Below are 27,480 nucleotides of genomic sequence, written 5' to 3' on the forward strand. Positions count from 1 at the left end.
ATAAATAAAATTCTGGCTAAGCCACTGCCTCACACCGCCAAAATACATTCGCTTTCGGGCGACAGAAAATTAGTCTGACAGAAATTAAGTCGAACCAACCTAAAAGCCAATAAATATAATGTTATCATAAAACGAGATTCAGAAATAAAATAATAAGCGCATAAAATATATATTTTAAAAAGGACTTAAATACAAAAATTCTATAATTTATTTTGACAACCTACATTCAAGCACCAGCGCGTCTCGAATGTTTCCACGGGGGAAGACTGACGTCTGCTCACCCAGACAGAACGGACTGCTCGCTGTGTTGAAGGCGGGGCTCCACGGCCCTTGAAGTTACCATGACACTCGTACACAACCTAGTCAGAGACAGCAAGTAACATGCCCATGAGAAGCAGGGTCGTACACAGTTTGGACGAATCCAGATGAAAACTCATACTGGTGAGTTGTCAAGACAATAATTGCATTTTACATTATAAAAATGCAGGCGCCTATTATGTTCTGCATGTAACCGAGTTTTTCACGGATACGGAGACATTCAGTAGCCTAAAGGTTTAGTGCCAGTTAAACTGAAAGTTTTCTCTGCACTTCAGGTTGAAATGAGGGGTTACCTCAAAACTCTAAACTGGGTATTTAAACTCCAGCCCAAAAGAACTACTATAGGAAGACACAAAGACTCTGACCTCTGTCTACAGGTATTACACTTTATTGCTTTCCAAGGTGTGTCCACTTAGTTCACTGGGTTATTGATTTGACTTTCAATTATATTCCCTGATGAGATGATGATCTGATAGTGGATATGACATTCTGACTCCTACTAGACACGTCACTAGAAATGACATTTTTAAATGTGTGTCTCATCTCATCTACTCAGAATAGTGGGGTGGATGAGTGTCATGCCACTATTGACTGGTGTGAAGCGGACAGCTGCTATGTTATTTGTGACTTAAACTCTGCCCACGGGACCTACGTCAATGACTGCCGGATACACAATGCCACTGTGCGCCTCTCTCCGGGAGACCAGCTTCACTTTGGCTACGGAGGACCTACCTATGAGCTCTCAATTGACAGCGAGAAATCAGTAAAATTTTGATGTGTTTAAACAGATAAGAGAAATGACATTGTGTCTTTTTGTTTATGCTGTATGTTTCAGTAGCATTTTATATTTACTTAAGTTTAATCATCATTAATACAACCTGCAATGTAGGCCTACAGATTCAAGTTTATATTAAATAATAATATAATAAATATCAATCTTTAAAAAATATTTATATAAAATATATTTTTTTTTTTTGCCTGACTCCCATACAGTTTCCTCTTCTGGCTGCCCAGTCTCCCATTTCCCAGGCCTGGGTACGAGCTCAGACCCCTTCTGTTTCACCTCACCCTCCCACCAGACCTCGGCCCATGAGTGCTGGGTCAAAACGGGGTCCAAATACACCTGATCGCAAAACCCAATCTAGCAGACCAGGTAGCAGTTAGTCTTTTTCAGACCGCATTTTTTTTTTTTTTTTTAAATAGTAAAAAATTAAGTATTACCTTATTTTTTCATGATCCCAGATAGGAAGATAATGGCCAAAATGTACCAAAATAAAAATGTTGGTTTGAAAAGATTAGATTAGACATTTATTTTAAGTTTAGAGGCTTTCCCAAATCAGGTTTATTAATATGCTTAACTATTTAAAAGTTAATTTAAATAATTCTGAAATAAAATAAATGATAAATATTGGATGAAAAACATACAAACGAAAATGAGAAGATTTTAAATTAGATGACTAAGATGACTAACTGGAAATAAAAATAAATCTAAATAGTAATATTAAAAACAAAAACTAATAAAAATGACAAAAGCACAACAAAATGACTAAAAATTAAGTTAAAATTAAAATAAAATATAAAAATTCAAAATATTAATAAAGGTATAACTACTACTTATATAACTACCACTAAAATAACACTGGACCAAATTGATGGGAAAGAGTTCAGGCAACAGTTTATTTTAAAATGAATACATTTATTTTTTGCAGGAAGCTGGAGTGGTAACACAGGGAAAGGATGTTATCTAAGAAGTAAGACACAGCCTCACAATTCTCAAAGCATTAACTCCTTGCCACTGGAGGAGGTGAGCGTAACATCCTGTTAAAAAACACTATCCATGCTATTGTTATGCCATCTCACACAGGACTAAAAGGCTTAAGAAATGCACTGATAATATTCTTTCTCAGGAGGAGAGGTTGCATCGGCTTGGAGAGGGACATCTTCGTGTGTCTGTGTGCTTTGAGGATGAGTCCCAAAGGAAGGATGATGTGATCGTGGCCCTGAAGGAGGAAGTGTCAGCTCTCAAGCTCCAGCTGTCTCAGAAGAAGCAGGGTGATCCAGATGTCACCCACAGACTTCGCTGCCTGGAGAGTGACATCAAAGAGAAGAAAGATCAGATACAGCAGCTAAAGGAGCAGGTGTCTGCTTTGTTACTTTGAACTTTACATTATTTTCTGTTTTGTGACTGTTTTGTGTAACGGATAAAGCATCAGCCTCAGGAGCGGGGGATTGTGGCTTCAAGTCCCACCTGGATCATGCCTACCTTGAAGGAGTGTAAAAATAATTTACGTATATCAGCCTTCTAATCAACTAATTGCTAGCAGCATATTCAGTCATATACAAATACAAAGACTGCAGGATTGATTTCATGATACAAATAAAGTGCCTTTTTCTTGCTGTTTGACTTACAATTTAATTAATATTGCAGTAAATTTACATTTGCTAAATCTGGGATTAAGACAAGACAAGAATGTGATTACAGAAAACATCTCATCTCCATCTCTAAAAAGAAACAGGAAATCTCTTATACATACTGCAACCACCCAGGTGGGACTTGAACTCACAATCTCCAGTGCCATATGCTGAAGTCTTACCCCGAAGGCCACTGGTCCATGAGAAAGCATGCACTCTGTAGCATAAATACCAATTATTGAATGTAATATTTCAAGTTTCATTATTTATTTTATGTTTTAAGATTAATTTAAGAGAAGCACATTTATTTGATGAAGCTATGTCTTCTCTCTAAAAAACCCTTTGAAAATCTTAAATGTACTATTTAATTATTAACTGCCATGCACTATTGTAAGATTCATCTCTTTAATGGATGTAGATGCTGGAACTTCAGAGATGTTCTGGAGAGATGCTCGGACAGGCTGTTACAGAGAGAGATCAGAAGATCAGGAGTCTATCAGAACAGATGAATAAACTGATGAATGAAAAAAATTCATCTACAGGTATGATGATGATATTATAGGGGTGACATATGTGGATCATACACATTACTGTAATGTGAAAAGAATAATGATATATTGGTAATTTTTCATGATATATGATATATTATGATATTGTTATATATAATTTGTATGTGTAAAAGTACAATTTTAAGTATATACAATAGTATTATTTTTTATGCTGTCTTTGATATACACTACTGTTCAGTGCTGTTCTTTTAAACTTTCTATTAATCAAAGAATCCTGAAAAAATGTATCACATTTCCACAAAAATTATTAATCAGCAAAATGGTTTTCAGCATTAATGATAATAAGAACATTTTCTTGAGCACCAACTCAGCATATTTGAAACATTTCTGAAAGATTATGTGACACTGAAGACTGGAGAAATGATGCTGAAAATTCAGCTTTGCCATCACAGGAATACATTAAAATAATAATAATTTAAAAAAACAAACAAACAAACAAACAAAAAAAAAACCTGTTTTACTGTATTTTTGATTGGATAAATGCAGCCTTGATGAGCATAAAAGACTTTTAAAAATATATAAAAATTCTTCTGATTTATGTTATATTGTTGTAGTGAAATTATCAATAACATATTTGTTGTGTACAGGCACCATCCTGTTAGATCTGAGCAGTTAGTCACTCTTTGTTTTATTTCAATTTCTGACTCAGCATTGATTAGCAGTTTGCAGAGAGACGTGTCTGCTCGAGAGAAACAGGCTCTTAAACTAGCAACTGAGGTGGACAAGCTCAGACAAGATGTGAGACACAAAGAAGCCAAGCTCACAAGCATGACGGACAAGGTTCCTGCATCAGCACTTATGTTTTAATGATGCTGTTTTGATGGTTTAAAGTTTTTTATAAATAAAAATAACAATTTCTCTTGTTTGGTGCTATTGTAAAAGTTGAAAGACACCCAGAAGCATCAGAATGAACTACTTGCCAGGCAGCGTGAGGCAGAATCCCTCAAGAAAGTGAGTTTTTGGTTTCACTTACACCTAGTACTGAACTCCACACAGTGAGATTAGCGACTTTTCAGACCGTTTTTTAAAAACGCTACTTGCAACAAATCTAGCAACTTTTTGGATTGCTGGTTAACGTATAGTCAGTCACTATCATACACATTCTGTTGTCTGACAGAAAATTGTGTAAATGAGAACAGCTTTATTGGATATACGGCTATATATTATATTAAAATTACAGTATGTAAGCACGGATTAGGAGAGGAAACAGATGTAAACTGCGACAGTTGGCGCATTACATCATCTAGTGACATTTAATGATATTTTGAGCAGACTTTAGCTACTTTCAATTGAAAATAGTTGTCATGACTGCTTCAGAGGCTGATGTCTTAACCATTAGACCACTGGGTCAGGTAATGCCAGCTTATGAAATATGATGCCATGTAGTCTATGTTCATGTGTGATGTGCACTGTAGGAACAGGCTTCTCTGCTGGCAGAGATAGACAGACTGAAGCAGCTTCATGAGGAGACACAGCAGAGAGAACAAAGAGTATTAGCAGAACTCAAACACACACAGTCAAGGGTAAGTGAACTCAAGACAGGAACAGCAGTCTGGTAAGGCGACTCTGATGTCTATTACAATAACGTATCTGAAATTTCTTCAAAGTTTGGCAGTTTTCGCGACCAGATCGTCAAGACTGTATGTGCTTCTGACAGAGAATCAGAACAAAAGGTAAGAAAATATTTCAAGCTAATCAGAAGCCAAATTTCTATCCAAAGATTTTTTTTTTTTGTTAAAAAATTATTAGACATCAACATGTTTACCGATATAGGTAATGGAAATGCTAATTATCGATACATTTTTTAACTTAGGCATAAATTCTATGTTGATGCTTCAAATGTCATGGAAAACTAGTTTGGAAACACTTTTTAATGTGGTGTCACATGACATTACACATGCATACCCTTACAAAAAAGAAGTTCATTACTTCTCAAGAACTTCATTAAAACTAAACATAAGAAAGTATACTTTCAGTCTACTTTTTATGTACTTCTCAGAAATATACTTAAAAATACACTTAATTATACTTGACTCATACTTACAGAAAAGTGTAGTGTACTTCGTAAACTAGAAAATGTGCTACAAGAATTTAACTAGCAAACTGTAAGTTCACTTGTAGTACAGTTGCAGTACAAACAAAAATGTAGTTGTAAATTAGTTATGTACTCAAAGTTTACTACTGTTACACTTAAAGTATACTTAGCTAAAAACACTTTTTTATACACTAAAAAGTGGGCCAATTTAGTCCCAAGTAGTATTGAAATAGTACACTTACAAGGATACTACTTGTATACTGATATTAGTATACTTACTACATGAAGTATACTTAAAATATACTTGAACTTTACTTAAGTACACTTAATAAAATAAACATATAAATAGTATACTTATTTTTTGTAAGGGTAGAAATGAATTAGAAATACATCCGAGAGAAGGATATAATTGAGTCAAGTCAAATCACCTTTATTTTTAGAGTGCTTTATACAATACAGATTGTTTAAAAGCAGCTTTACAGTGAACAACAGGAAAATAATGATTCAGTGATGCAAATATAATTCAATTTGGCTGTAAAGCAGCTCTAAAAAGAAAAAAGTGTCATTGAGAAATAGATATAGTCGGGTAGACCACATTTATGATTTTTTTTTGTGTTCCACGGAAGAAAGAAAGTCATGCAGATTTGGACAGTCATGTCATGGGTGTAAAAACTCTTATTTTTTTGTTGTTGTTGTTGTTGGATGAACTTGTTTATGTTTGATTCCGATTTTGGAGGTGTTGGACTGTTTATCAGAGCTAATGGAACAGAATGAGATGTACAAAACCAAAGTGCATGACTTTGAAACGAAATTCAAAGAGGAAGCTCACACGCAGAAGAAAATGTTGGCTGAGACCCAGAAATTTCGAACCAGACTGCAAGAGTGTCAGGTATTAGGTGGAAACATTGATTATGCCATGTAATGTTGTATGTTTGTGTTACAGCAATGCATAACATGTTGCACAGCTATATAATATCTCTTTGCATTTGTATATAGAGTCTAGTACAAAATGCATGCATTGCGGACACAGTGCAGATGGAAATATCTAGGCTGCAGGATATGAATTTGAGTCCTGCGCTCAGCTGGGTTCAGGAGCATTCACTGATTATACTGAAGCTCTTGCACACAGTACTGCAAAATGCTGCTCAGATGTTACAGACAGCAGGGGTTGATGTCTCAATGAAGACTGGAGGTAAGACACAGAAAGGTTAGCAGAACTGGGTTTGACAAACTAAGTGATGTTGAATTCACTATATATTATTACAAAATGTTAAAACTTTATTGAATTTTGATGCATTTTACAGAAAAGTAGTCTGAATTATTGTTGTCATTTGTTTTGTCTAGGAGTATCAGGTGCCTTACAGATTTTATGCCAGGACCACAAAGACATCCAATCAGAGCTCACAAATCTAAAGGTATTGCAGCAAAATCAGTTAAATAATCAGAAAATGAGCAGTTTCATCATTTTTAAGAAACATGACTGTCTTTCTTTCCTGTACTAAAGTCTGAGATGCAGAAGCTTCAGGAGACAGAGATGCAGAACAGAGATCTTCACAGCAGGCTGGAGTTCATGCAAAAGCAATTTGAGTTGGAGAAACTTCAGGTGTTGCTGCCTCTCTCAAAAACACCAAAATGTAGTCTCTGAGGCACGGACCTCTTGAGGGATGGTCTCAATTAGATTGTCATTTAGCTTTTTCAGTTATAATTAGAAGTGAAACTCATCCCAGTTCCAGTGGAAATTCATATATTATTGAAAGTGTTTCAGAGAATTGACTCCAAGCTAATAGACTAGATTAATTTAATGAATTGAATTTACTATCAAATTCTGTTTTACTGTTTCTGTTTTGAAGTTTCTCTTGACCTTTGACCTTTTAATAAAGCAGGCAGCTGAGGGACAGAGAGAGATGAAGAACACACTAATGCGACAGATGGATGAGGTCAAGGCTGATCTACAGTTAGTGAGACAAACTGAGGTGAGTTAAAAATAAGAACTGAATTAATTCCCTAAAATGAAATAACACTGACCTTAACTCTCAACACATGTCACATCTCTATATTTGATCTGGTTTCTAAGAGTCTAGTTTCCCAAGTATTTATCCATATGTGTTAGTTCCCAGCATATAGCCATATTGGATATTTGCTTCTCCCCTTGACACAAATTGAAACCTATTTCCACCACATAAAAAATAATAATATCATAATTACATAAATATTGGTTAATCATTGTCAAAAAAGACACATTTATTTACCTTTATTTAATTTATAATTATGTTTTTTTTTTAATCTCATAATTTAGACTTTCTAATGTCATAAATATGACTTTCATATCATAATTTTGACATTTCTTCTAGCACATGACCATATTGGTAATTTAATTTTAACTCATAATTAATACTTAAAAAGTTGAAATTATGAGATATTAAGTCATAATTAGGAGATAAAAATCAATTGTCAATAATATTTTGTTAATTATGTCAATTATGACATAAAAAGTTGAAATTATGAGGTAAAAAGGTCATAATTATGATTTTAATAAATAAAATTGCCTTTGATGTCATAGTTATGACTTTTTGTCATAATTCAGACTTTTTATCTCATAATTATGACTTTAAAAGTTGAATTATGAGATATTAAGTCATAATTAGGAGATAAAAATCATTATTATGACATTTTGCCAATTAGGTCAATAATGACAGAAAAGATGAAATTATGAGTTAAAAAGGTCATAATTATGACTTTAAAAAGTCATAATTATAAAATTGCCTTTGGTGTCATAGTTACTACTTTTTTGTCATAATTCAGATTTTTATTATGACTTAGTATGTCATAATTTTGACTTTTTATCTCATAATTATGATTTACCAAAGCGTTTTTATGTCACACATGGGATGATGAGGATTAAGAGAAAAAGCATTTTTGGTAAATTTAAAGATTTAAATTTCAGATTTACTTTTTTTCTTATATGATGGAAATGGGCTTTCATGTGACATAGAACCACACTGATAAAAAAATTAACATGACTATTACTTAATTGCCTTCCAAGAGTTCCTTGCGCAGGGAGATAGAGACACGCAAGGCTGACTGGCAAACCAAGATGGAAGAAGCCAAGATACGAGAGGCAGAGTTGAAAGAAACACTATGTGAATTGCATCTCAAAGAGGAGGAGAGGAATGAGAAGATGAAGCAGTGTGAGGAGAGAGAGGCGAAGGCCCTGCGGAGAGGAGCTGAAGAGGAGAGAGAGAAACACAGGGTCGAGGTAGAGGAGTACAGGGAGCAGGTGCGACAGCACGCATACACCATTGTTGCAATGGAAACACGAATAAACAAAGCCCAACAGAGTGAGGAAAGATGGAGAGAGATGGAGGAGGAAAGAGACTCACTTAAGGACCAACTCAAAGGTGAGCACAGCCTGTTATTCATAAACACGTCCAAAAATATTTATAATTTAATTGAAACTCAATTTAAAAAAATAAATTAAACAAATAAACATTATGATCACTAGATCACTATTTAAAATAAGCAAATTTGTGGCATCTGGACTGTTTGCCTTAGCTCAAGCTCAAAGAAACACATTTATTTTACATTTTTTTGATATGCTGCATTTTTATGTGTTACCCATAGAGGGGAGCTTCTCAAGAGCCTTAGGTTCCTAATTAGAACTAATTTGTGCAACAGATTTCATGTGTCCTACATGTGTTCTGTGTTCATTATCATGTGTACCGTTGTTGTACTTGTCCCACAGAGGCGCTCGATAGACTGGAGGGCTTTGAAATCAACAGCACATCTTACACACTAGAAAAACAGGAAAATGAGGAACTGGATCAAACCATAACATCCCTCCGGTATAATAGAGCTCCCATTAATACCATCACTGCATTACCCATCATCCAAAAACTATGTTGTATATTATTATTCTAAGTATTTAGACATTAGGCCTGCCCTGAAACCAGTTGCAACAGCTCTGTGTATGTAAGATTGTAGCTTAGCGGTTTATATATTGCACATTACTTTGTAAACCAATTTCCTTACGCTGTCGTCACATTCACTGTGAGCAGGATAATATCCATACAGTGTGCTCTTGTTAATGCATAATGCATGAAGTTCATTATTTATTCATGCATTATTTATGAAACTCTTGCTCAATAACTAATTACAGAGCCCATGTCTCTCTCTTTAAATCATCTCATAGATCAGGCACTGTTAAATTGTAGAAGCAAATATGTCTCTTTTTCTACCTCCTTCCATTTTTACTATCCAATTACAGTCAAAATCCTAAAATCTTCTAAATAAAATATAAAAATAACCACAGACACATTATGTATACTTTCTTATGTTCTTATGTTTATGTATACATATTTGTTGTTATTATTATTATTTATTCATAAAATATTGTGTTTATTATTTCAATGGGAGTATTTTCATTAAAGGTATCATGAAATGAAAATCGACAATTCCATATTTTTTTTTTTTAAATATTGCAGTAGTTATTATAAATTATTTATATGTGCAAATCATTTTTTTAATTCATGTGCCCTCGCAATCTTTAATCAATATAACTTCCCCTCCCTCCTGCAACGACATCTCTTCTCTTCTCTGATGATGTGTTTACTAGCGCGAGGGCGGGACAACCTGTCACTCACATGACATCACAGCAATAGCAAACCACAACGATCCAATCAAATCCCGATGGACAAAATCAAGTCCCGCCCTACATTTTTTCTTGTTTGAGAAGCTGTTTCACCCGGATACATGTCACAATAGGGAAGAAAAGACTGTTGCATGCGCTTCATGCCGACTTTAAACAATCTATACTGTACTCTATACTCATACTCAATCTACTCATATTCTTGTATGTGAGAAATCAATCATGCAGTATCTAACTTGTCCTGCAGGGCGTCTCTGGTCTCATCCCAACAGGAAGTCGTCAGTCAGAATGAGATCATCAATGCCTTAAGTCGTGACCTGGCCCAGGCTCATGCTCGACTCTCTGACATGACAGGTTCCACAAAAGCAACACAATGCGAGTACAACTGCATTCTCTGTGTGTATTAGTGTTTGCGTTTCTGACCGAGTGTTTGTCTGTGCAGGACAACTAAGTGAACAGCAGAAGTTGGAGTTGGAGAGTCATAAAGCTTTAGTTGTAGACCAGAAGATTCAACTGAGCATGCTCACACAGAAGCTTACCATGATGTCACAACTAGTGGAACAGAAAGATGAAGAAACAAAGAAACTGGGAGAAAAACTGAGGTACGACCAAAAAAATGACACATACAATGGCCTCAAACTTATCTTTGCATTATAAAACAAAAAATTATCAAAGTAATGTCTGCTAAATGAATCCACAACATGTGAATGTGTTTCTAAGTAGATATTGTTCTATTTTTATTAGACAAACTGAGGAGGACCTGAAAAGTAAAGCAGCAGCATACAGAGAGATGGAGAACATAAGCCTTGTTCCACTTCAAACCTCAAGAAATACTAGAGTGAGATTGGCAACAAACTGGACAAACATTACAAAACTGAAATGATCTATACTTTAGACATGTTTTATGGAAAATCGAGACAAAAGAAGATAAAGAAGATATGCTCTGCATAAAATATGCTTTGTTTGAAAATGATTGAATAATACAGTAATAACATTGAAACATAATGGCTGAATGAGTCTCATAGAAGCACAGAATATTCCTGATATTAGCCTAAAAAGCACATCTGGATATATTCAAAAGTTTGGGGTCAGTAAAATTATTTTAAAAAAGAAAATAATGCTTTTATTCATCAAGGATGCATTAAATTGATCAAAAGTGACAGTAAATACATCTATAATGTTACAAAAATGTTCTATTTTAATTTTGTAACACTGAAGACTGGAGTTGTGGCTGATGAAAATTCAGATTTGCCATCAGAGGAATAAATATAGATATATTAATAATATAATAAAATCTATTAAAATAGAGAACCGTTGTTTTAAATAGTAATAATATTTCACAATATTCCCTTTTTAACTGCATTTTTAATCAAATAATTTACATTTAAAAATCTTACTGACCCCAAACTTGGAATGGTTGGGTACATTCACCAATAAAAAGAAGAAGAAGAAGAAAAAAAGCCAACAAGGAGAATAAGGGGTCACACATGGACACTTTGCTAACTGTTATATGGATGTTGTTTTCTCAGGATGTGGCACTCATGACAGCTCCTAATGATGTCATCAATCAGGGGTCAAAACAGAAAGGTCATCGCCGTGAGGAAGCGATACTTCAACAACAGGAAGGTTTGCGTGACATGAGGGAGCGAATCAGAGCTCTAGAACAGAAGTGGCCTAGCAGTGAGTCTTACAATCCCTTTTAACTAATGATCAAACCTTTGGATGTGGTGATCCTGATCTGATCTAATTTCAGGCCAACATTAACCTACATTATCAATTTTCTTCTGTGCGGTTTACAGAGCGTCTGACCCAGCAGGGGGAGCCAGAGAAGCAGGGTTGGATGAAGGCTCAGAGGCTTCAGAGATCTGCAGCTCAGAGAGGATCCATCAGTTCTGTGGTAGTAGTTTCACTGATATATATTTCAGTACTGAATCCAGATCAGTCATGGAAAGTAAAGCAAAAATACTTATGAGATAGTATTCAAGAAATATTTAAGATTCTGCACCATTTCTATGTCATTAATCAAATAAACAAATTTGTGACACTGACCATGTGAATCATTTTGAACAAAACATCAAATGTTCTTGATTCCATTGAAGCGCAAGATGCTTTTTGGATCATTCTCAAATCATGCTGGAGAACATAATCATCAGGTTTTAACCAAACTTGTGGAGTTCATGTAGTTCAAGTGCTGCTGTCATTAAAGCAGAAGAGGGACAAATTCTAACATTCTGACTCTGTCATTCATGTTAAGTTTTGTGTTTTGAGTGTTTAAGTGTGCTTATTTACATGCAGAGTGGTTTTGCATTCCCTGAAGCTCTGACCGAGGCTGCACGAGAGCGTACAGCCAGACTGGACATGTCCGATGCTCTGGAGCTCAGTGAGAAAACAGTGAGTGACACACGGCATGTACGAATTCAAACTAAATTGTGTGAAAAGCGCATCTGTGGCCCTGCGATAGTGCTCTATTTTGAGTTTGTCTTAGTGAATCATTAATGAATCATTATTTATCATCTTTCGTTTAGTATCTGGAGCTAGTGCAAGTGCTGCGTGAGGCTCTGGAGCTCGGTGATGGTGACCTGTCAGGTTGTGCTAGTTTAAAGCACCTACCTCCTGATGAGAGACAGCACATGGTCTCTATGAGACAAACAGACCTGGAGTTTGTGAGAACCCACTTTGAACTACAGAACAGCCAGAGCCAACAGCAACAGCTACTGCTGCAGGAGAACCAGAGAGAGATACACACACTCAGGTGCAAACAACAGAAAAACACACACTCATGACAAATAATTATCTCTCTCTTTCTCAGTGTATTTTCAATACATTTTAAAAAAATGTTTGATGTCAAAATAAAATAAAATATGTATCATGGTTTTCGTAAAATTATTAAGCAGCACAACTTGTTTTTATTTATTATTGATGAGAGTAAATGTCTTTCTGGGCACCAAATCATATTATATGGATTTGACTGGAGTAATGGCTTTATATATTATATTATATTAAAAACTGAAAATTAAAGTTTATATTTTGCTTTTGTTTTGTCCGTCTGTGCTGTCTTTCTCTCAGAGAGAGACAAGTGCTGGGGTCCCAGACACAGGCAGAGCTTGAGAGTGTGAAGGCAGAACTGGAGGCTCAAAGACAAGAGACAGACCAGCTTCGCCAGGCTCTACAGGAAAGCATCAACCAGCTGCAGAGAAACCAGCAGGAATGCAGTGTAACCAACAGGAATAATAGGGTATCATACATACAAGCTCAAATAGAAAGTGAGAAAGTCTGACTGACACTAACTCTGTGATAGAGAGAAAAAAAAATAAAACAACATGTCTAAAAGTTGCTCTTCACCAAACTTACATGTAGCTTGCTGTTGATTAACACAGAAAACAATTCAGATTTTTCCCTAAGTTTGTAAAAACAAACAATCCAACAAATACAATGCCAGTTAGAAAGTCTGTGGTACCCTGATGCTTTTACTTATAAGTTAATTGGTTTATTTACTCACTGTTGGATGCCTATTTTAATAGGAATTTTCAACATTTCAGACACACCATCTCTCTCCTGTCTCTATGTAGAGAGCCACCTTTAAGTGGCTTCATATCTCACCCAGGTGCCGTCTATAATAAATGCTTTCTCTACAGGGCCTTAGTGCAGAGAGAACGGGCAGAAGGAGTGGAAGAGTGGGCCATCACAACTGTATACCAAATGAAAGCTATGAAAAGGTACACTCAGTGGCAACAGTGGATTAGTTTTGAATCAGTGACTTGATAAGTAGAGTGTGTGTTGTGTGTTTGATCTTGAGAACATATGTATGGTGTAACTCCATGCTGTCTGCCACAGGCTGCCTGGGGTTTTACAAAGAAATTCCACACTGTGCAATTAATAGATTTTTAGCAGCACCAACAAATTTGTTCTTTCCTGATCTCATAATCTTAGTGCTATAAACGGAGCATGAATCTGTGCCTGTTTGCTTCATGTTAGACCTATTAAAAATGCAGACAAAATACAAGAATGCATCTATGTGATACTTAGTCTGCTACAATAATGTAATGTCTTTGAATTATCTTCATTTGAGGGCGTTTCTTAGCAAATATTTACATACTAAATTTATACTATACAGGGGCCCTCAGTGGAGATCATTATGGATCCTACAGTCCCCCTTTTTCCCTGATATATATTAGGGCATAATTGTGTAATTATTTTATTAAAATGCAATCGTTATTTGACAGCACTAGATTTTACTGTGTGTGTTCACAGGCCCCAGCAGTGAAGAAACGGATCTCACAGAAGAAGCTGAAAAAGAGAGAGAGTGAGCTGAATAATCTGAATAAAGAAATGGGGCAGAAACAGCAGATCTGTTCAGTGGTCTCTGATATGGCCAGCCCTCTGCAAGCCCCAGAGAGCTCCCAAATCCCCCTGCTCACTGAGGCCCATTGACATGGACACAAGTTAAGACCACTCATAATTATGCAACTGTGCATTATTCACACTTGGGTACAGGGATCAAAAAATGTTAATATTAAAGGATGTTATAATGTTTCTTAATTGTGTCATTTTATTATTATATGTGTGTTTATACAACAGAGTGCTACAGTCAGTCTGTGCATTAGTGGTGTGGGGATTTCAGTGATTCTTTCTTCAGGTTACATCTTTTTTTTTACCAGTAGGTGGCGACAGTTTATGAGTGAGTGATTTGAATCATTCATTCAACCAATTTGTGACAAAGGCTGCATCCAAAATCACATACTCTCGAGTAGGTACTTATTTTGAATAATTAATCACTCTGCAACCTCTAAAAAAGTATGTTCTATATAGTTTGAATGTGTATAGTATGAATATAATCTGGACATACTACATTTGCCATATTGTCGTTATTATTTGACCTACCAGTGTCAGTTGTGTCGCTTCACTGTCATTCACAAATCCTTTCGCATGCACATTTTAGAATCTCGTCCGAAATAGTGCGTCTTTTGGGTAAGCTACTTTTTGCCTACTCTTTTGTGAGTACTTTCAATTCATACTTATTTTTTGTCACATACTGTTTTCACCTACTACCAGTGTTGGGGGTAACGCATTACAAGTAACTTTATTTATGTAATCAGATTACTTTTTCAAGTAACTTTTTCAATTTACAACAAAATATCTAAGTTACTTTTTCAAATAAGTAACGCAAGTTCACATTTATTGACTGACAGAAATAAAGTGCAGAGGCATTTTGTGCGCTGTGATGGTTATTGTAGTTCTAGACTAAATGTGAACAGGCATTTACTCATCTCATTTGCACAAAAACATTCAGTATTCCTCAAAATGAATAAAAACAGTGAAATGCAATCTCACAATTTTATGCAAACCTGTAATAATTGACTATATTTAATTACACAAATATACTTTATGTATTTAATCTCACTTTAATAACCAATGTCTTGGTTGACCTTCAATGATCTAATTCAACCATACTAATAAGCAAAAATGACTTAAGGTTAGATTTAGAAATCAGAGTGTTGAACGTTTGAGCTGAGCCCTCTACTGTACAGGTGCAAATATGCATTTCCTTCAGCCCGAGGCTTATTCATAGCAGCAACATCCATTTTTATTACAGATAGTTTGTGCTAATTTCCCAGAAAGTGATGATTTTGTTCTCTTTAACATATGGGATGGAAACTGCTTTATTCACAAATGTTTTATGTGGTTGTTACACATCACTTTTCATCATTCATCATTTTTAGCACTTAAAACTGCAGTGGTTTGGCATTATATCAGTAATGTCACCAGAAATTTGGTATTTCCAATGAGTAAATCTCTGCATATCTCATTTTAAAGACATATAATATCTAAGGTATTAAAAGACATTCATGTGCCATCAAATGAAAGAGAGCAAAAATCTGGTGTATAACAACAAACATGCCTTTGGATTTAACTTTAATCCATTGTATGGGATCATTTCCCAACCGTTCTTCACATAGTCTCTCCTCTGAGGAAGAATTACCTTAGTACTTTTTTGTTCCTCACATCTGTTCCTCATTTGCAGAGCCATCTGACAACAGCGTAGAGATTCGGAAAAAATGGTGATATATTACGTTAATTAAATACACTCAGTGCTGTGTAGACAGGCATCAAGGGTAAGTCTCCTCTCATCGTTTTGTCTGAATTACTGTCACACAACTCTGTTTGCTTGTTGTGGGTAGATGAGAATAGAAGAACATAATGGACAGTTTTCAATAAAGGAAGGCTCCTGGAAGTGATCATTAAATTTCATTATACAAGCAGATAGGATCACATTAAACCATCTGAAGAACCCAATTTGCATTATCTATATTTGTTGACTTTTTTTCTTTGAATGTAGAATCAGATATAAGAAAAATACCAGTGGCCCCACATAATATTTGAAATGATCCTCATCTTCCTCATTAGTGCTGATCACTATATGAAGTGGGTGGATGAATTCCAGCTGGCATCTTCTCCATTCAGACTGCTGGCTTCAATCCAGCCCATTAGAGGATCAAGAGAGAAAAATCAGTTCAATTATTGAAAGAGGGTCCAATCCTTTGGTCATGGTAATTCAAATAGTACAAGCAATGCTGAGCTCCCCAAACTGTCTCCTTCGATTAGAGACTGCTTCCCTGTGGCAAAATGTTGGTATTGCATTATCAGATGGTATTATACTTCATGCTCATCCTGCCTCTAACTGTATCTATTGAAATACAAAAAAAGCCCACACATATAACATAATCAATATTAGTAATTTTCTTTTTAAAATGATGACTAAAAGATATTTAGTCATTTTCTGGTTGTCAAATATAGTGAGACTCCGCTAGGACACCTTGGTAAAAGACTTTATACATCCATAAAAATGAAATTATCTTGGGAATATGGTTAAAAGTAATTTAAAAAAATGTGATATTAAAGGTAAAGTATCATTCTTCAAAAGCCACTTGTGTGATTTTTAGTTTCGAATGCAGTGCAATACTTTATTTTTGAATCTCGCTTTATATATAAATGCATCCCATGTTTTAATTTTATTAACACAATATACATTACTGTAAGGTTGGGTTAAGTACTGGACCAATAATTGATTAACGCATAACCTGTTTCTGTCAATGTTAGTTGTTGTCAGCTGTGTTTCTTTGACTGGGTGCTCTGTGTATACATACATTCATGTACATCCAAAAATCGAACCTCTGATGTTTTTATCTCATAGCCTATATAAAGACACTGACAGCATCCTACATCACAGACAGCCTCTGCTGAGGAGACTATAAAGGCAACTGAGTGCTGATGGATCATTTCTTCAAAAGCTATTCTATCATTCACAGATATCCAGCCCTCCCCTGAGAGAGATCTGAAAGTGTAGGCATTTTCCCATCCTCTCCCTTCATGAAAATGCTGATGATTTCATGAAGGAGAATGACAGAAGCACTCTGAGAGGGTCCATAAATAGCAGTGGGTAGTGAGGTTGATGGGCCTAGCTAGGAGTAGGGATGGATTTCTTAATGACCAAAATAAATGGCCACTCAATCCATCCACAAACATAGTTTGTCTTCACCTGAATCCCCCCCCCGACAGCCTGTCCTCCCTAAACAAATGTTCACTTCTGATGTAGTGTGTGCCATGCTCTAGATTTATTGTGTGGTGTGATGGAGTAAGTCTGTCTTGTCATAGACATTTCATTCCTGTAGGTGGCACCACATAACACATAGACTGACACTAATTAAGCAGAATACATTTGATTTTGGTTCCTAAACAGAAAAAAAGTGTTAACATAATTAGCATTAACAACTCTCAATTACAACATACTGTACTAAATATACAACACAGTACAGTTCTACCAGAAAGACCCGGGAGGCAAGATAACATAATGACATTTATTAAAAAAAAAAACAGCAAATGAAAGCAAAATATTGTACCCCGTCAGTAGCTCACATTCTGAGGGTTGCAGACTCTGCATTTCCTGCTTGAAGATGAAGGCAGGGGCATAGCCGACCCCCCCAGGAGGTATGGACAGGGACCATCCTGGTGGTGGTGGGAAGGATGGGGGTGAAAGTTGGCGTCATCATCTGCGAACTCAAACATGTATAAGTACCGACCTTTTATACTCCAAGTGTTAGATAATGATTGGTTAGATCTAAACGTAATAAGTGACGTAACATTTGAGTCTTCCTGGCAGAACTTATGCTAGAGTTTTCATTTCTTGGTTCATTTCATGTTAAACATGACGTAAAAGTAAGTTAAGTGAGTCAAATTAATTAAGAAACCGCTCCAGAAAAAAATCCAGAGTATTGTAGGCTATCTAACAGATGAAGATTGTGAAGATCAGAGTTTTGGGATAGAAGGACACAAAAGAGTAAGATATTTGCAGAATGAAAGGAGAGGAATGCAGGAGCATTCAGAAGCAGGAGAAGCAGCAAAAGTGAAGAGCAAAATAAGAGACAAATATTTTGATTGATTAAAAAGGACCTGGTCACACGCGTTCGGGAATTGAAATATATTGGTAGCTATATATTTTGTGATATAGATTCAACGGTTTTGAATAACGCAATGAACAGTGTCATAATATTTGAGTATGGTGTTCAGAGAAAAAACTTATGTTTGAGAACCTTTAACGAAAAGTCACATGATCATGTGTATTTAATCACACTTGCGTATAGGGGAAATGTTTTTTGCCTGGACAAGTTATATGATCTGTAAAATTATTATTAAATAATGCACTACTTCATAATTATGTCAGTATGATAATAGGCATGTTCATCGGAATGCTATCTACTAGTCGCCACCTACTGGTGAAACGATGTAACCTGCACCAGTAGGTGGTGACTAAGGACTGTCTTTATGTGTGAGTCATTTGAGTCATTTGAATCATTCATTCAACTGATTCATTCATGAACTAAGTAACTGTAGGGGTGTTTCTCATTTCTTATTTGTGCATCCTCGTTTCTTTGCCTTGCTTCCTTCCTTCTTGTCCCTTAGGAAGCGAGGAATGGATGCAAGGGAAAAAATGAAGGTGGATGAATCGAAGGAAATATTAGGCCTATTTGTAAGAAAGACTTCTGCATGCATCTGTGTATTCTTGAAGCTTCCTCACTCCTTGTTCCTAGCCTCCTCATAGTGCAACTATAGAATTGAGATGTCCTTCATGCTAACTTTGATCAGTTTCAGGGTCACAGGATGGAGGATGGAGGAGCAAGGAAACGAGAAAGCCTCCATTTGAGTGTTGAGAAGCACTTTTAGGACTAATGAGTGAATCATTGAATTATTTCCTCAACCAAGTCTTTCAAAAACATGAATTAATCCATAAATAAGACAAGTCTGTGTTTCTGAGTGAATCATTGAATTATTTCCTCAACCAAGTCTTTCGAAAACATGAATTAAACCATAAATAAAACAAGTCTGTGCTTCTGAATGAATCATTGAATTATTCACTCAGCAGATTTGTTCAACAACTCATTCAGGAAGGAAGGAAGCGCAATTACTGTGTGTTGCTTGGAGACACGCAACAGGTTTGCTGTTTGGAACTATTTTAGTTGATGGTGCAAAAACAGACAAAGTCACAACTGTCTAAAATGTATGTCACTCAGTATTATGTTTATTGAACTGTTGCAAAATTATAGTTACAAAAACATAGCCTATGTACAAGTAGTTAAATAAAACATGAAGACTGAGAATTGTGACAGTGTCAATTATTAGTCTTTTTGTATTGCTCGAGAAACAATATAATCACAATAACAGATTGGCAGCTGTAAAGGTTGCATTACCCATGTTTTTCTGTGGAGGTGTCTTATCACTGCCCATGATTTTGGGTGGTACTACTGTGGCATGGTGAAATCAGGGTGTGTATGTCTGAAAATGCCGCCTGAAAGACTGGCTCCTCATTGGAGATAACTTTGTTCTTGGGGCCTTAAGGATGACATCATAATGGATGATCATACACAGGAAGTGTTATCTGTGACATGTTCAGTCACAATAACCTCAAAATACACACAAACACTCATTTTCAGGCGCACACACACCTTCCTACTCTTTCCTAAAAGACTGCTTTTTATCTAGACAAGATAGACACACACATACCCATTCACATCCACTCACAGTCCCTGAAACCTCAGGGGGTATAAGTTGTGTTTGCAGTTAAAAGGACTGTCTCCAACTTAGGGGTAGACAGAGGGTTGTGGATATGGTAGAAGCTTTTGTTTTGGTCATCTGTGAAAGCAAGCGGAATATATTTTCTAAAAGTCACTTGAGAATTTGAATCTGGATCCTTTAGCTGAACCCACTCAAAGTAAGTCTGATACAATTTTATATTTCTGCATTGACATTCAAGGAATTTTCATCAGTAAGTTGTCTTATTGGTAGAGTGTGACTTGTCTAATATTAAGCATTTGTTTACACTGGGTTTTAATGGTGTACAATCCTGATTAATTCAGTAAGAAACTTTCAGATGTGTATTTAATTTATTTACTTATAATTTTTTAAAATTTATATATGAAATGACAAATGAATGAATAATTCAAAATTGAATAATGCTTTTATAATGTTTTAGGTGTACACGTAATATTTTAAATATTTCATTTATATTTCAGACTAAAAATGCATCATATTAAAAAATATATATTCTTTGACCTTCAGTTCTGCCTGCATGGTTCAGACTGCATTGACTGGACAATGTGCCGGGTTCTGAACATCTTATTGGCTCTTCTGAGTCGCTTCCTGTTCGCGGTGCATGGCGTCCTGACGGTGTGGCGTGTGGTGGAGGTGACAGGTGAGCCCTCCTATTGGCTGCTGCTGACGGGTGTGGCACTGCTCGGGGTCGAGATGGCAGTCACAATCAAATACACACGTAATGCGGAATGGAAATGGTGAGGTTACTGTATGCTATCATAGTTCTATCACAGACATAACATAAATTTATTCAGAATTCTACAGAAATGTTAGTACATATTGCCATAAAATACAATTCTATATGTTGCAACATTTTTTTTTTTTTGACTTATTATTTAAAAAAAAAAAAAAAAACTAATAGAACTGTTATAAAAAAGATATTTTTGTCAAAATGGAGTCCAGAAATAGGCAGGCTACACTGCCGTTCGAAAGTTTGTGGTCGGTAAGATTTTTGAAAAAAGTCGCTTATGCTCACCAAGGCTGTTTATTTGATCAAAAATACAGTAAAACTGTAATCCTGGGAAATAATATTACAATATAAAATATCTGTTTTCTATTTTAATATATTTTAAAATGTAGTTTATTCTTGTGATGGCAAAGTAGAATTTTCATCATCATTTCTCCAGTCTTCAGTGCCACATGATCCTTCAGAAATCATTCTAATATGCTGATTTGGTTTTCAAGAAGCATTTCTTATTATTATCAATATTGAAAACAGTTGTGCTGCTTCATATTTATGTGGAAGCTTTAATACATTTTTTTTCAGGATTCTTTGATAAATAGAAAGTTGAACTGAACAGCATTTATTTGAAATATAAATATTTTGTAATATTATAAATGACTTTACTGTCACTTTTGAACAATTTACTGCATCCTTGATGAATAAAAGTGAATTTCTTTAAAAAAACAAAACAAAACAAGCAAAAAATCCTACTGAGCCTAAACTTTTAAACAGTAGTGTAAGATAAAAATGTTGAACATTAACAGCAAGACAGTCATGTATAAACAGATTTTTCAGTTTTTTGACCTGATCAACGATTAAAAAAGGTATAATTCACCTAACAATGAACACTTTATCATAGAAATAACATCTTTTGTGGAAGAAAGAAAATAATATTAGCTTGAAACAACATGTGGGTGAGTAAATGATAACAGACTTTTTCCTTTTTGGTGAACTATCCTATTAAGGACTCTTTTCACTGTGTAGGACATGTTGTGTTTGGCAAAAATAGCCTTGCCAATTGTCTTGACACTCGCAGAAAAAAAAAAGAGAATCTGTTTTGCCTTTTTAAAATAACTTTACTGATATACTCCAGACGTTCTGGTATAAAAAGACACGAGGCTTAGAAGCAGGGTGCCATGATTAACGCTAACGAGAACGTGGGAAATTACATTCTCGTTTCTTCAAGCTCGGCACTTCAGTCTGTCTTGCGGGGACGGGTGATAATAATAACCCTTTCTCTCAACACAGTGACGGAGAAAAACTACCTTTGTCTTTGCAACCTTTGCATTCACACAGAGCAGCACGTGATCGTGTTCAGTCAGACTTTAAGAAAAGTATGTACATTGAGATTGCTGTGCTAGGAAATTTATTAATGAGACTCTACCCTCCCACTGACATGGACGGAGGACCTGCTGAGAACATCCTCCCTCCCTTCGTCTTTCTCATCATCCCCTTCACTCTACCATGATCTCCATCTGAACCTTTCTAACTCTCTTTCTCTGCCGTATTACTTTTCTATGCATACTATCTCTCTCCTGCACACTACACTTTGAAGTCTCTGTGCTCTTTAGAGAGGCTTGCCTGTGTCAGTGGGGATTTGCATAGCTAATGGGAGTAATTTGCAGTCTGCGTTGGGCTGGTGTGCCTGCAGCACTGGACTCTGTAGTGTGACCCAGCTTTACCACCCAATCAGATGCATCTGACACACATAAAACTATTTGGTGTCTTTACTAAGTAGAAAGTAAAGTATAAGCAAATGAATCCTATCCATTAATGTGATGTTTCTTTCACTCTTCTGCAGGTTTTCACCTATGGTGTTTCTCTATCTGAGTACTGTGATTCCATCAGTCTGGTTCCTGGAACTGAACCTCCTACAGTCCAATCTGCCCATCAACTCGAGCACAAACTCTGACCCGCAATTCTTCTCTCAGATCCCGCTAACAATGGTGGGTGGAAAACAATTGTTAACAATAAAACTCAGACTTGACCAGTTAAAATAAGTTCAGCTTTGAACAAAATCACTTAGAATCTCTCTCTCTCTCCTCTCTCTGCTGCATTGGATGTTTCAGTACTCATTTTTCTGAGAAAGCAATAAACATAAAATGCTTGGATGGAAATTGATTCATGCCTGGAAAGCAGACTGTTTTCTGTAAAATGTCTGCATTCTGAGGGAAACAATTCATGTAGAAGATTAATAGATTAGGAGTGGTAGGGAGCTCAGTTTCACCTTTGACCTGTGTGAATTGTACAAAAATGACAAACCCACACACTAATAATCATACCACCATGGATCTGAACATGGCAGTTTCCTGTAACACTGACTTATGAATAAATGAGTTATCAGGGCCTATAGGGAAAGATTCAGGCACAGATTTTTAAACATCTTCATTGCGAAATTTGACTCTAAAAATATTACGGGCACAGGCACTGAAGCTTGTCCAATAACTTCTTTCAGGATTATAATCTAGATTATAAACTTTTTAAGAAAAAAAATCATAAGAATGAAGTAAAAGTTCTCAAATATTTTCTCACATCTTAATTTTTGTTTTTACGGAACCCCAGACATGACATGCAGGAAAAAAATAGTAGGCTAAATCGTGCGCACGATTTATTAATTTGTTCCCTCGATTTACTAAAACGTGCGCACGATTTACTATTTCGTTCCCTCGATTTATAAATTATGCGCATGATTTATAAATCGAGGGAACGAATTAGTAAATCGTGCGCACGATTTAATTTTTTTCTTGCATGTCATGTGCGGGGCTCTGTACGTTTTAGAAATAAAATGACAGGGTTTTATGTTGTCTGACTGTATATTAGCCAACTAATGGCGTTGTTGTTCAATACTGATAAACAGTGTTGCCAAGTCTGCAGTTTTTCCTGTGGAATTGGGCTACTTTAACGCTGTTACCGTGGGTTGTTTTTCATGTCCGTGGGTTGAAGTGACCCCAAATAACATGATATTTAGCCTCTGGAATGCGAATTTTACCAGGGGAACCCTCCCAAAAAGGGGACCGCCCTGAAACGCGATTGGGCTAGTTTTGGGCTAGTTTTGAGTAGCAATTGGGCAGGTTTTGTTGTGAAAACCTGGCAACCCTGCTGATAAAGTTTAACAATAAATTTAATGACAGCTGTCTTTGCTGAAATGCTTAATATTCGAATGAACCCAATAAATTACTGAAATATCTTACCTTTAAGATAAGGCATTTAATCAAATTTACTATCATTTGTATGGAAGTTTTTTTTTTTTTTTTTTTTTCACAAATTTTAATTCCTGAAAGTTTTTTTCTTAAGAAAAAAGATAGAAACATTTTTTTAAGAAATATTTTTGGAAATATAAAATATTCTTAATTTCTTAAGTTAGAAATAAATTGTAATAATAATAGTAAGAATAAATTGTTAATTTAGAAAAATAAAGAAAAGTTTTATTCTTAATAATGTGTTGCGAGATCGGCTGCAGTTTTATGTCACTACCATTTATCTATCTACCATTTACTACCAGTATTTCAACTACTAAAACAGTGGGACGTTCTAAAATGCTTAACATGAAAAACTACTAAAACGTGCTAAAACAGTTTTAATAAAAGATCAAATTCAGTATAAAACTTAATGAAGATGCATACTTAAACAGGAGAGCAGATGAGCGCAAAATATGAACTTACACGCTAAATGGTTAAGCGGATTCTTTATATGCTAATGGTTTTCTATGGAAAAACGTTAACAAGAATCTGCGCATTATATTCTGGGTTCATCTTCTTGCGTGTACGTAGTATGCATCATCAATAAGGTGTATACTGAATTTGGTCTTTTAATATCACTGTCTTACTACATTAGTACTTAGCACAAATCTGGTAAAAATGACTGGCGGGCAACAAAACCCGCCCAATTGCTACTTAAAACTAGCCCAATCGCATTTCAGGGGGGTCCCCCAGTAAAAATCGTGCTCTGGGGGGTAAAATCCGCGTCTTTGATTGGATTCCCCTGGTATAATTTGCATTCCAGGGGCTAAATATCATGTTATTTGTGGTCACTTCAACCCACAGACATGAAAAACGACATGCGGCAACAGTGATAAAGTAGCCCAATTCAGCAGGAAAACTGCAGACTTGGCAGTACTGCTGGCGGGAAATGGAGGAAAGCCTTGTTTTGCCCTCCTGGTGGGCGTTCCTATAAGGGTGTGACGTCACATGTAAACTATGAATTGCTAGTTTTGTTTGGCTATGTCAAAGTAATCTTAAACTTACTAGAGCTCATGTTATTAAAAATGAATATAAATGATAGTTTTTTTTATATCCCGGCTCTAATATGCTGCATATAATTGTAACTTGATCCTGTTTTTAAAGATTCAGACTTTACCTCCATATCCTCCTGACAGCATTAAATCTGAATATTTGTAATATTGACAATTGTAATATTTTCTTTGTCTTGAGTTCAGGTGGGTGGAAAGCTCACAGGATATTTTGTAAGAATATGCTGCAAAAGCTAATCAGTGACTTTACTGAAAAGATTTTTGGGAAACCATATCATCTCAGTTGTCCTCTTTCATTAAGTTAATCCTCCAATGGATCTTTTGTTCAGGCACTCCAATGAGTCAAAGCAATCATTTTTTTTATAAACTGTTTGAACCTTTTTAATCTGGTATTACAATAACATCTTAACAACATTTTTGATTCATCCATTCAAATTATCACAGTCTCGCTGTGTGCTCTCACAGTCTGGTCTGTTTCCATGGTGATTAGCCTATTTGTGTGTGTGTGAGACAGGGGTTGGCGGAACTTGATCCTGAGAACTGGGTGGAGGCTCTGGAGCAGACCATGTTGATTGTTTTGGTTCTGGGCCGCTGGCTGATGCCGAAGGGTGACATGTCACGTGACCAGCTATCCCAACTCCTCATGGTTTACGTGGGGCTTGGAGCTGATATCCTGGACATCTTTGACACTTTTAAGGAGCCACAAGTGAAAACCAAGAAGGCTGTGATCATTGTTGGGCTAAGTTTGTTCTCCTGGGCCTTGATGCAGTTTCCTCTTGTTCTTACCCAGACCAGCCATCCCAAGGCCCAGGAGGAAAATCAGCCAGAGGCCGCCCAGCATGGCAGAGCTGGCTGGACCGTTTCCTGCTGCTCTAGTGAAGTCTGGAGCCTTCTCCTAACAGTGGGTATGCAGGATGGACCTTTCCTAATTTACCGTCTGTACCTCATGATACGTGAGAATGTTCTCAACCAACTGATGATCTTCTTCACATGCAAGAACATCCTCATTGTTTTGCTGGAGGTCTACAGGATTTGTGTTGTCCACTTTGAGCGGAGCAATCCAGGGGGCAGAAGTCAGTCATGTGACCCATCTCATGGACACTCAGAATGGACTGATGGAGAGGCTATAGAACCCAGATGTCAGGAATAGATTAGATTCACGTTGACTGAAAAGACTGAGCTGAGTTTTATCATCTATCTATCTATCTCTATCTATCTATCTAATCTGTAATTCTGTAATTCTGTCAATATATGTGTGTAGACAGTATTCAAACAAAAAGTGCATTGTAAGATTAAAAGTTTTGGAAGATTAAACTTACTTAACATTCATCCTTATCATAAACATCATTCTTTTTGAGATTGTATTATTTAAGAATCTTTGAGCCAGCATGGACAGCACTTACAACACAATTGGTAGTATTTGCTGTACCACTTGAGGCCAGCAGATGGTAGTGTGAACAAACTCATTGTAAGGGCAGAGCTATGATAAAAATTCGGAAATTGCTCTGGAGATCATGACGCCTCTTCAACTGTATCCTGACACACACCCTCTGCACACAGCAACCTGTGACATTTTGCATCTAACATCAGATCAATAGGTAACAAATCAGTTCCTGAGTGCTTCCTGATGTTTGTGAATGGTTTGTCCACGGCTGTCTCATTACTCAAAGTTCAAGCCTTCATTCTTGCTCAGAACTCTTGGATCTTTTTGACAGTGACATGTTTGATCGAAGTACTGTCATGAAGACTAAAATAGCATGCTAAAAAATCTGAGAGATTGGGATACGCAACTCCTGTCAATCATGGGATTTAAAGCAGTAAACCCGACCCGGGCTTGTGGTTCATTAGAACGGCAGCTAATTAGGATATCAGTCAGAATAAAAACACACATATCATGTATTGTCGTGATTATTGTTTGTTTTGACAGGCTCTCAGAGAAAGAGAGAGAGAAACCTGACAGACGTGAAGAGAGAAAGACAGAGGGAAACACCTCAAAGAGAGCTCTGTCATTAGTGCTGTTCTGTCACAAAATCTTTCATTCCTGTGATGGCTGACAGTGCTTGTGACAAAAGAACTAGACAAAAACAGGGCAACAGACTTTCTTTTTTCCCCTTCTCTCTCTCTCTCTCTCTCTCTCTCTCTCTGTCTGTCTTTCTCTGTACCTGGCTCTCCATTATAATAAATCAGAAACAATTAAAGTCCCCTGACAACAACGTAACACAATGAAACTGTCCTGTATCTTTTTCGGTCACCCTACTGCTCCCCAGAATGCACTTTCTCATTTTCAAAGTCCTCTCCCCAAAATCGAGTGCACTGTGGAGACTGTAATATACTGGATACGGCAAGGATCGAGAGTGAGGGAACGGGGAAGAAAAAGGTAAAGAA

The 27,480-nt window shown here is 36.2% G+C and overlaps 2 protein-coding genes across 3 annotated transcripts; both read left to right on the plus strand.

Annotated features, from left to right (window-relative positions):
- Nucleotides 1–305: 305 nt before the first annotated feature.
- Nucleotides 306–14,512, plus strand: fhad1 (forkhead-associated (FHA) phosphopeptide binding domain 1). Of its 2 annotated transcripts, none has more exons than XM_051904434.1 (28): nt 306–441; nt 594–695; nt 875–1,081; nt 1,312–1,471; nt 2,028–2,122; nt 2,226–2,456; nt 3,149–3,272; nt 3,949–4,079; nt 4,182–4,250; nt 4,715–4,822; nt 4,907–4,972; nt 6,071–6,223; nt 6,331–6,526; nt 6,679–6,749; nt 6,839–6,937; nt 7,215–7,307; nt 8,378–8,732; nt 9,077–9,176; nt 10,227–10,333; nt 10,422–10,581; nt 10,724–10,817; nt 11,509–11,659; nt 11,779–11,876; nt 12,275–12,370; nt 12,505–12,731; nt 13,046–13,214; nt 13,615–13,695; nt 14,231–14,512. In XM_051904434.1, exons 2-28 carry the CDS (start codon nt 600–602, stop codon nt 14,408–14,410), a joined length of 3,717 nt encoding a protein of 1,238 aa, XP_051760394.1. In that variant the 5' UTR covers nt 306–441; nt 594–599; the 3' UTR covers nt 14,411–14,512. The 2 variants fall into 2 exon arrangements, with proteins under 2 accessions (XP_051760394.1, XP_051760395.1); XM_051904435.1 differs by having other exon boundaries at nt 7,218–7,307.
- A 6,084-nt stretch (nt 14,513–20,596) lies between these two features.
- Nucleotides 20,597–26,251, plus strand: LOC127517968 (transmembrane protein 26). Its single transcript, XM_051904217.1, has 3 exons — nt 20,597–20,820; nt 22,648–22,792; nt 25,610–26,251. The coding sequence occupies exons 1-3, from the start codon at nt 20,627–20,629 to the stop codon at nt 26,243–26,245; spliced, it is 975 nt and encodes a 324-aa protein (XP_051760177.1). The 5' UTR covers nt 20,597–20,626; the 3' UTR covers nt 26,246–26,251.
- The last annotated feature ends 1,229 nt before the right edge of the window (nt 26,252–27,480 follow it).

This window comes from Ctenopharyngodon idella, chromosome 8 (genome assembly GCF_019924925.1).
Source record: "Ctenopharyngodon idella isolate HZGC_01 chromosome 8, HZGC01, whole genome shotgun sequence".
NCBI lineage: Eukaryota > Metazoa > Chordata > Actinopteri > Cypriniformes > Xenocyprididae > Ctenopharyngodon > Ctenopharyngodon idella.

Bases quoted from the DNA above. Each gene is read 5' to 3' on its own strand.
- fhad1 (XM_051904434.1), top strand. From the start codon at position 600: ATGAGGGGTTACCTCAAAACTCTAAACTGGGTATTTAAACTCCAGCCC. The intron at 1,082-1,311 runs GTAAAATTTTGA...ACTCCCATACAG, and splicing joins CAATTGACAGCGAGAAATCA to TTTCCTCTTCTGGCTGCCCA. The intron at 4,823-4,906 runs GTAAGTGAACTC...ATTTCTTCAAAG, and splicing joins TCAAACACACACAGTCAAGG to TTTGGCAGTTTTCGCGACCA.
- LOC127517968 (XM_051904217.1), top strand. From the start codon at position 20,627: ATGTGCCGGGTTCTGAACATCTTATTGGCTCTTCTGAGTCGCTTCCTG. The intron at 20,821-22,647 runs GTGAGGTTACTG...ACTCTTCTGCAG, and splicing joins CGTAATGCGGAATGGAAATG to GTTTTCACCTATGGTGTTTC. The intron at 22,793-25,609 runs GTGGGTGGAAAA...TGTGTGAGACAG, and splicing joins CTCAGATCCCGCTAACAATG to GGGTTGGCGGAACTTGATCC.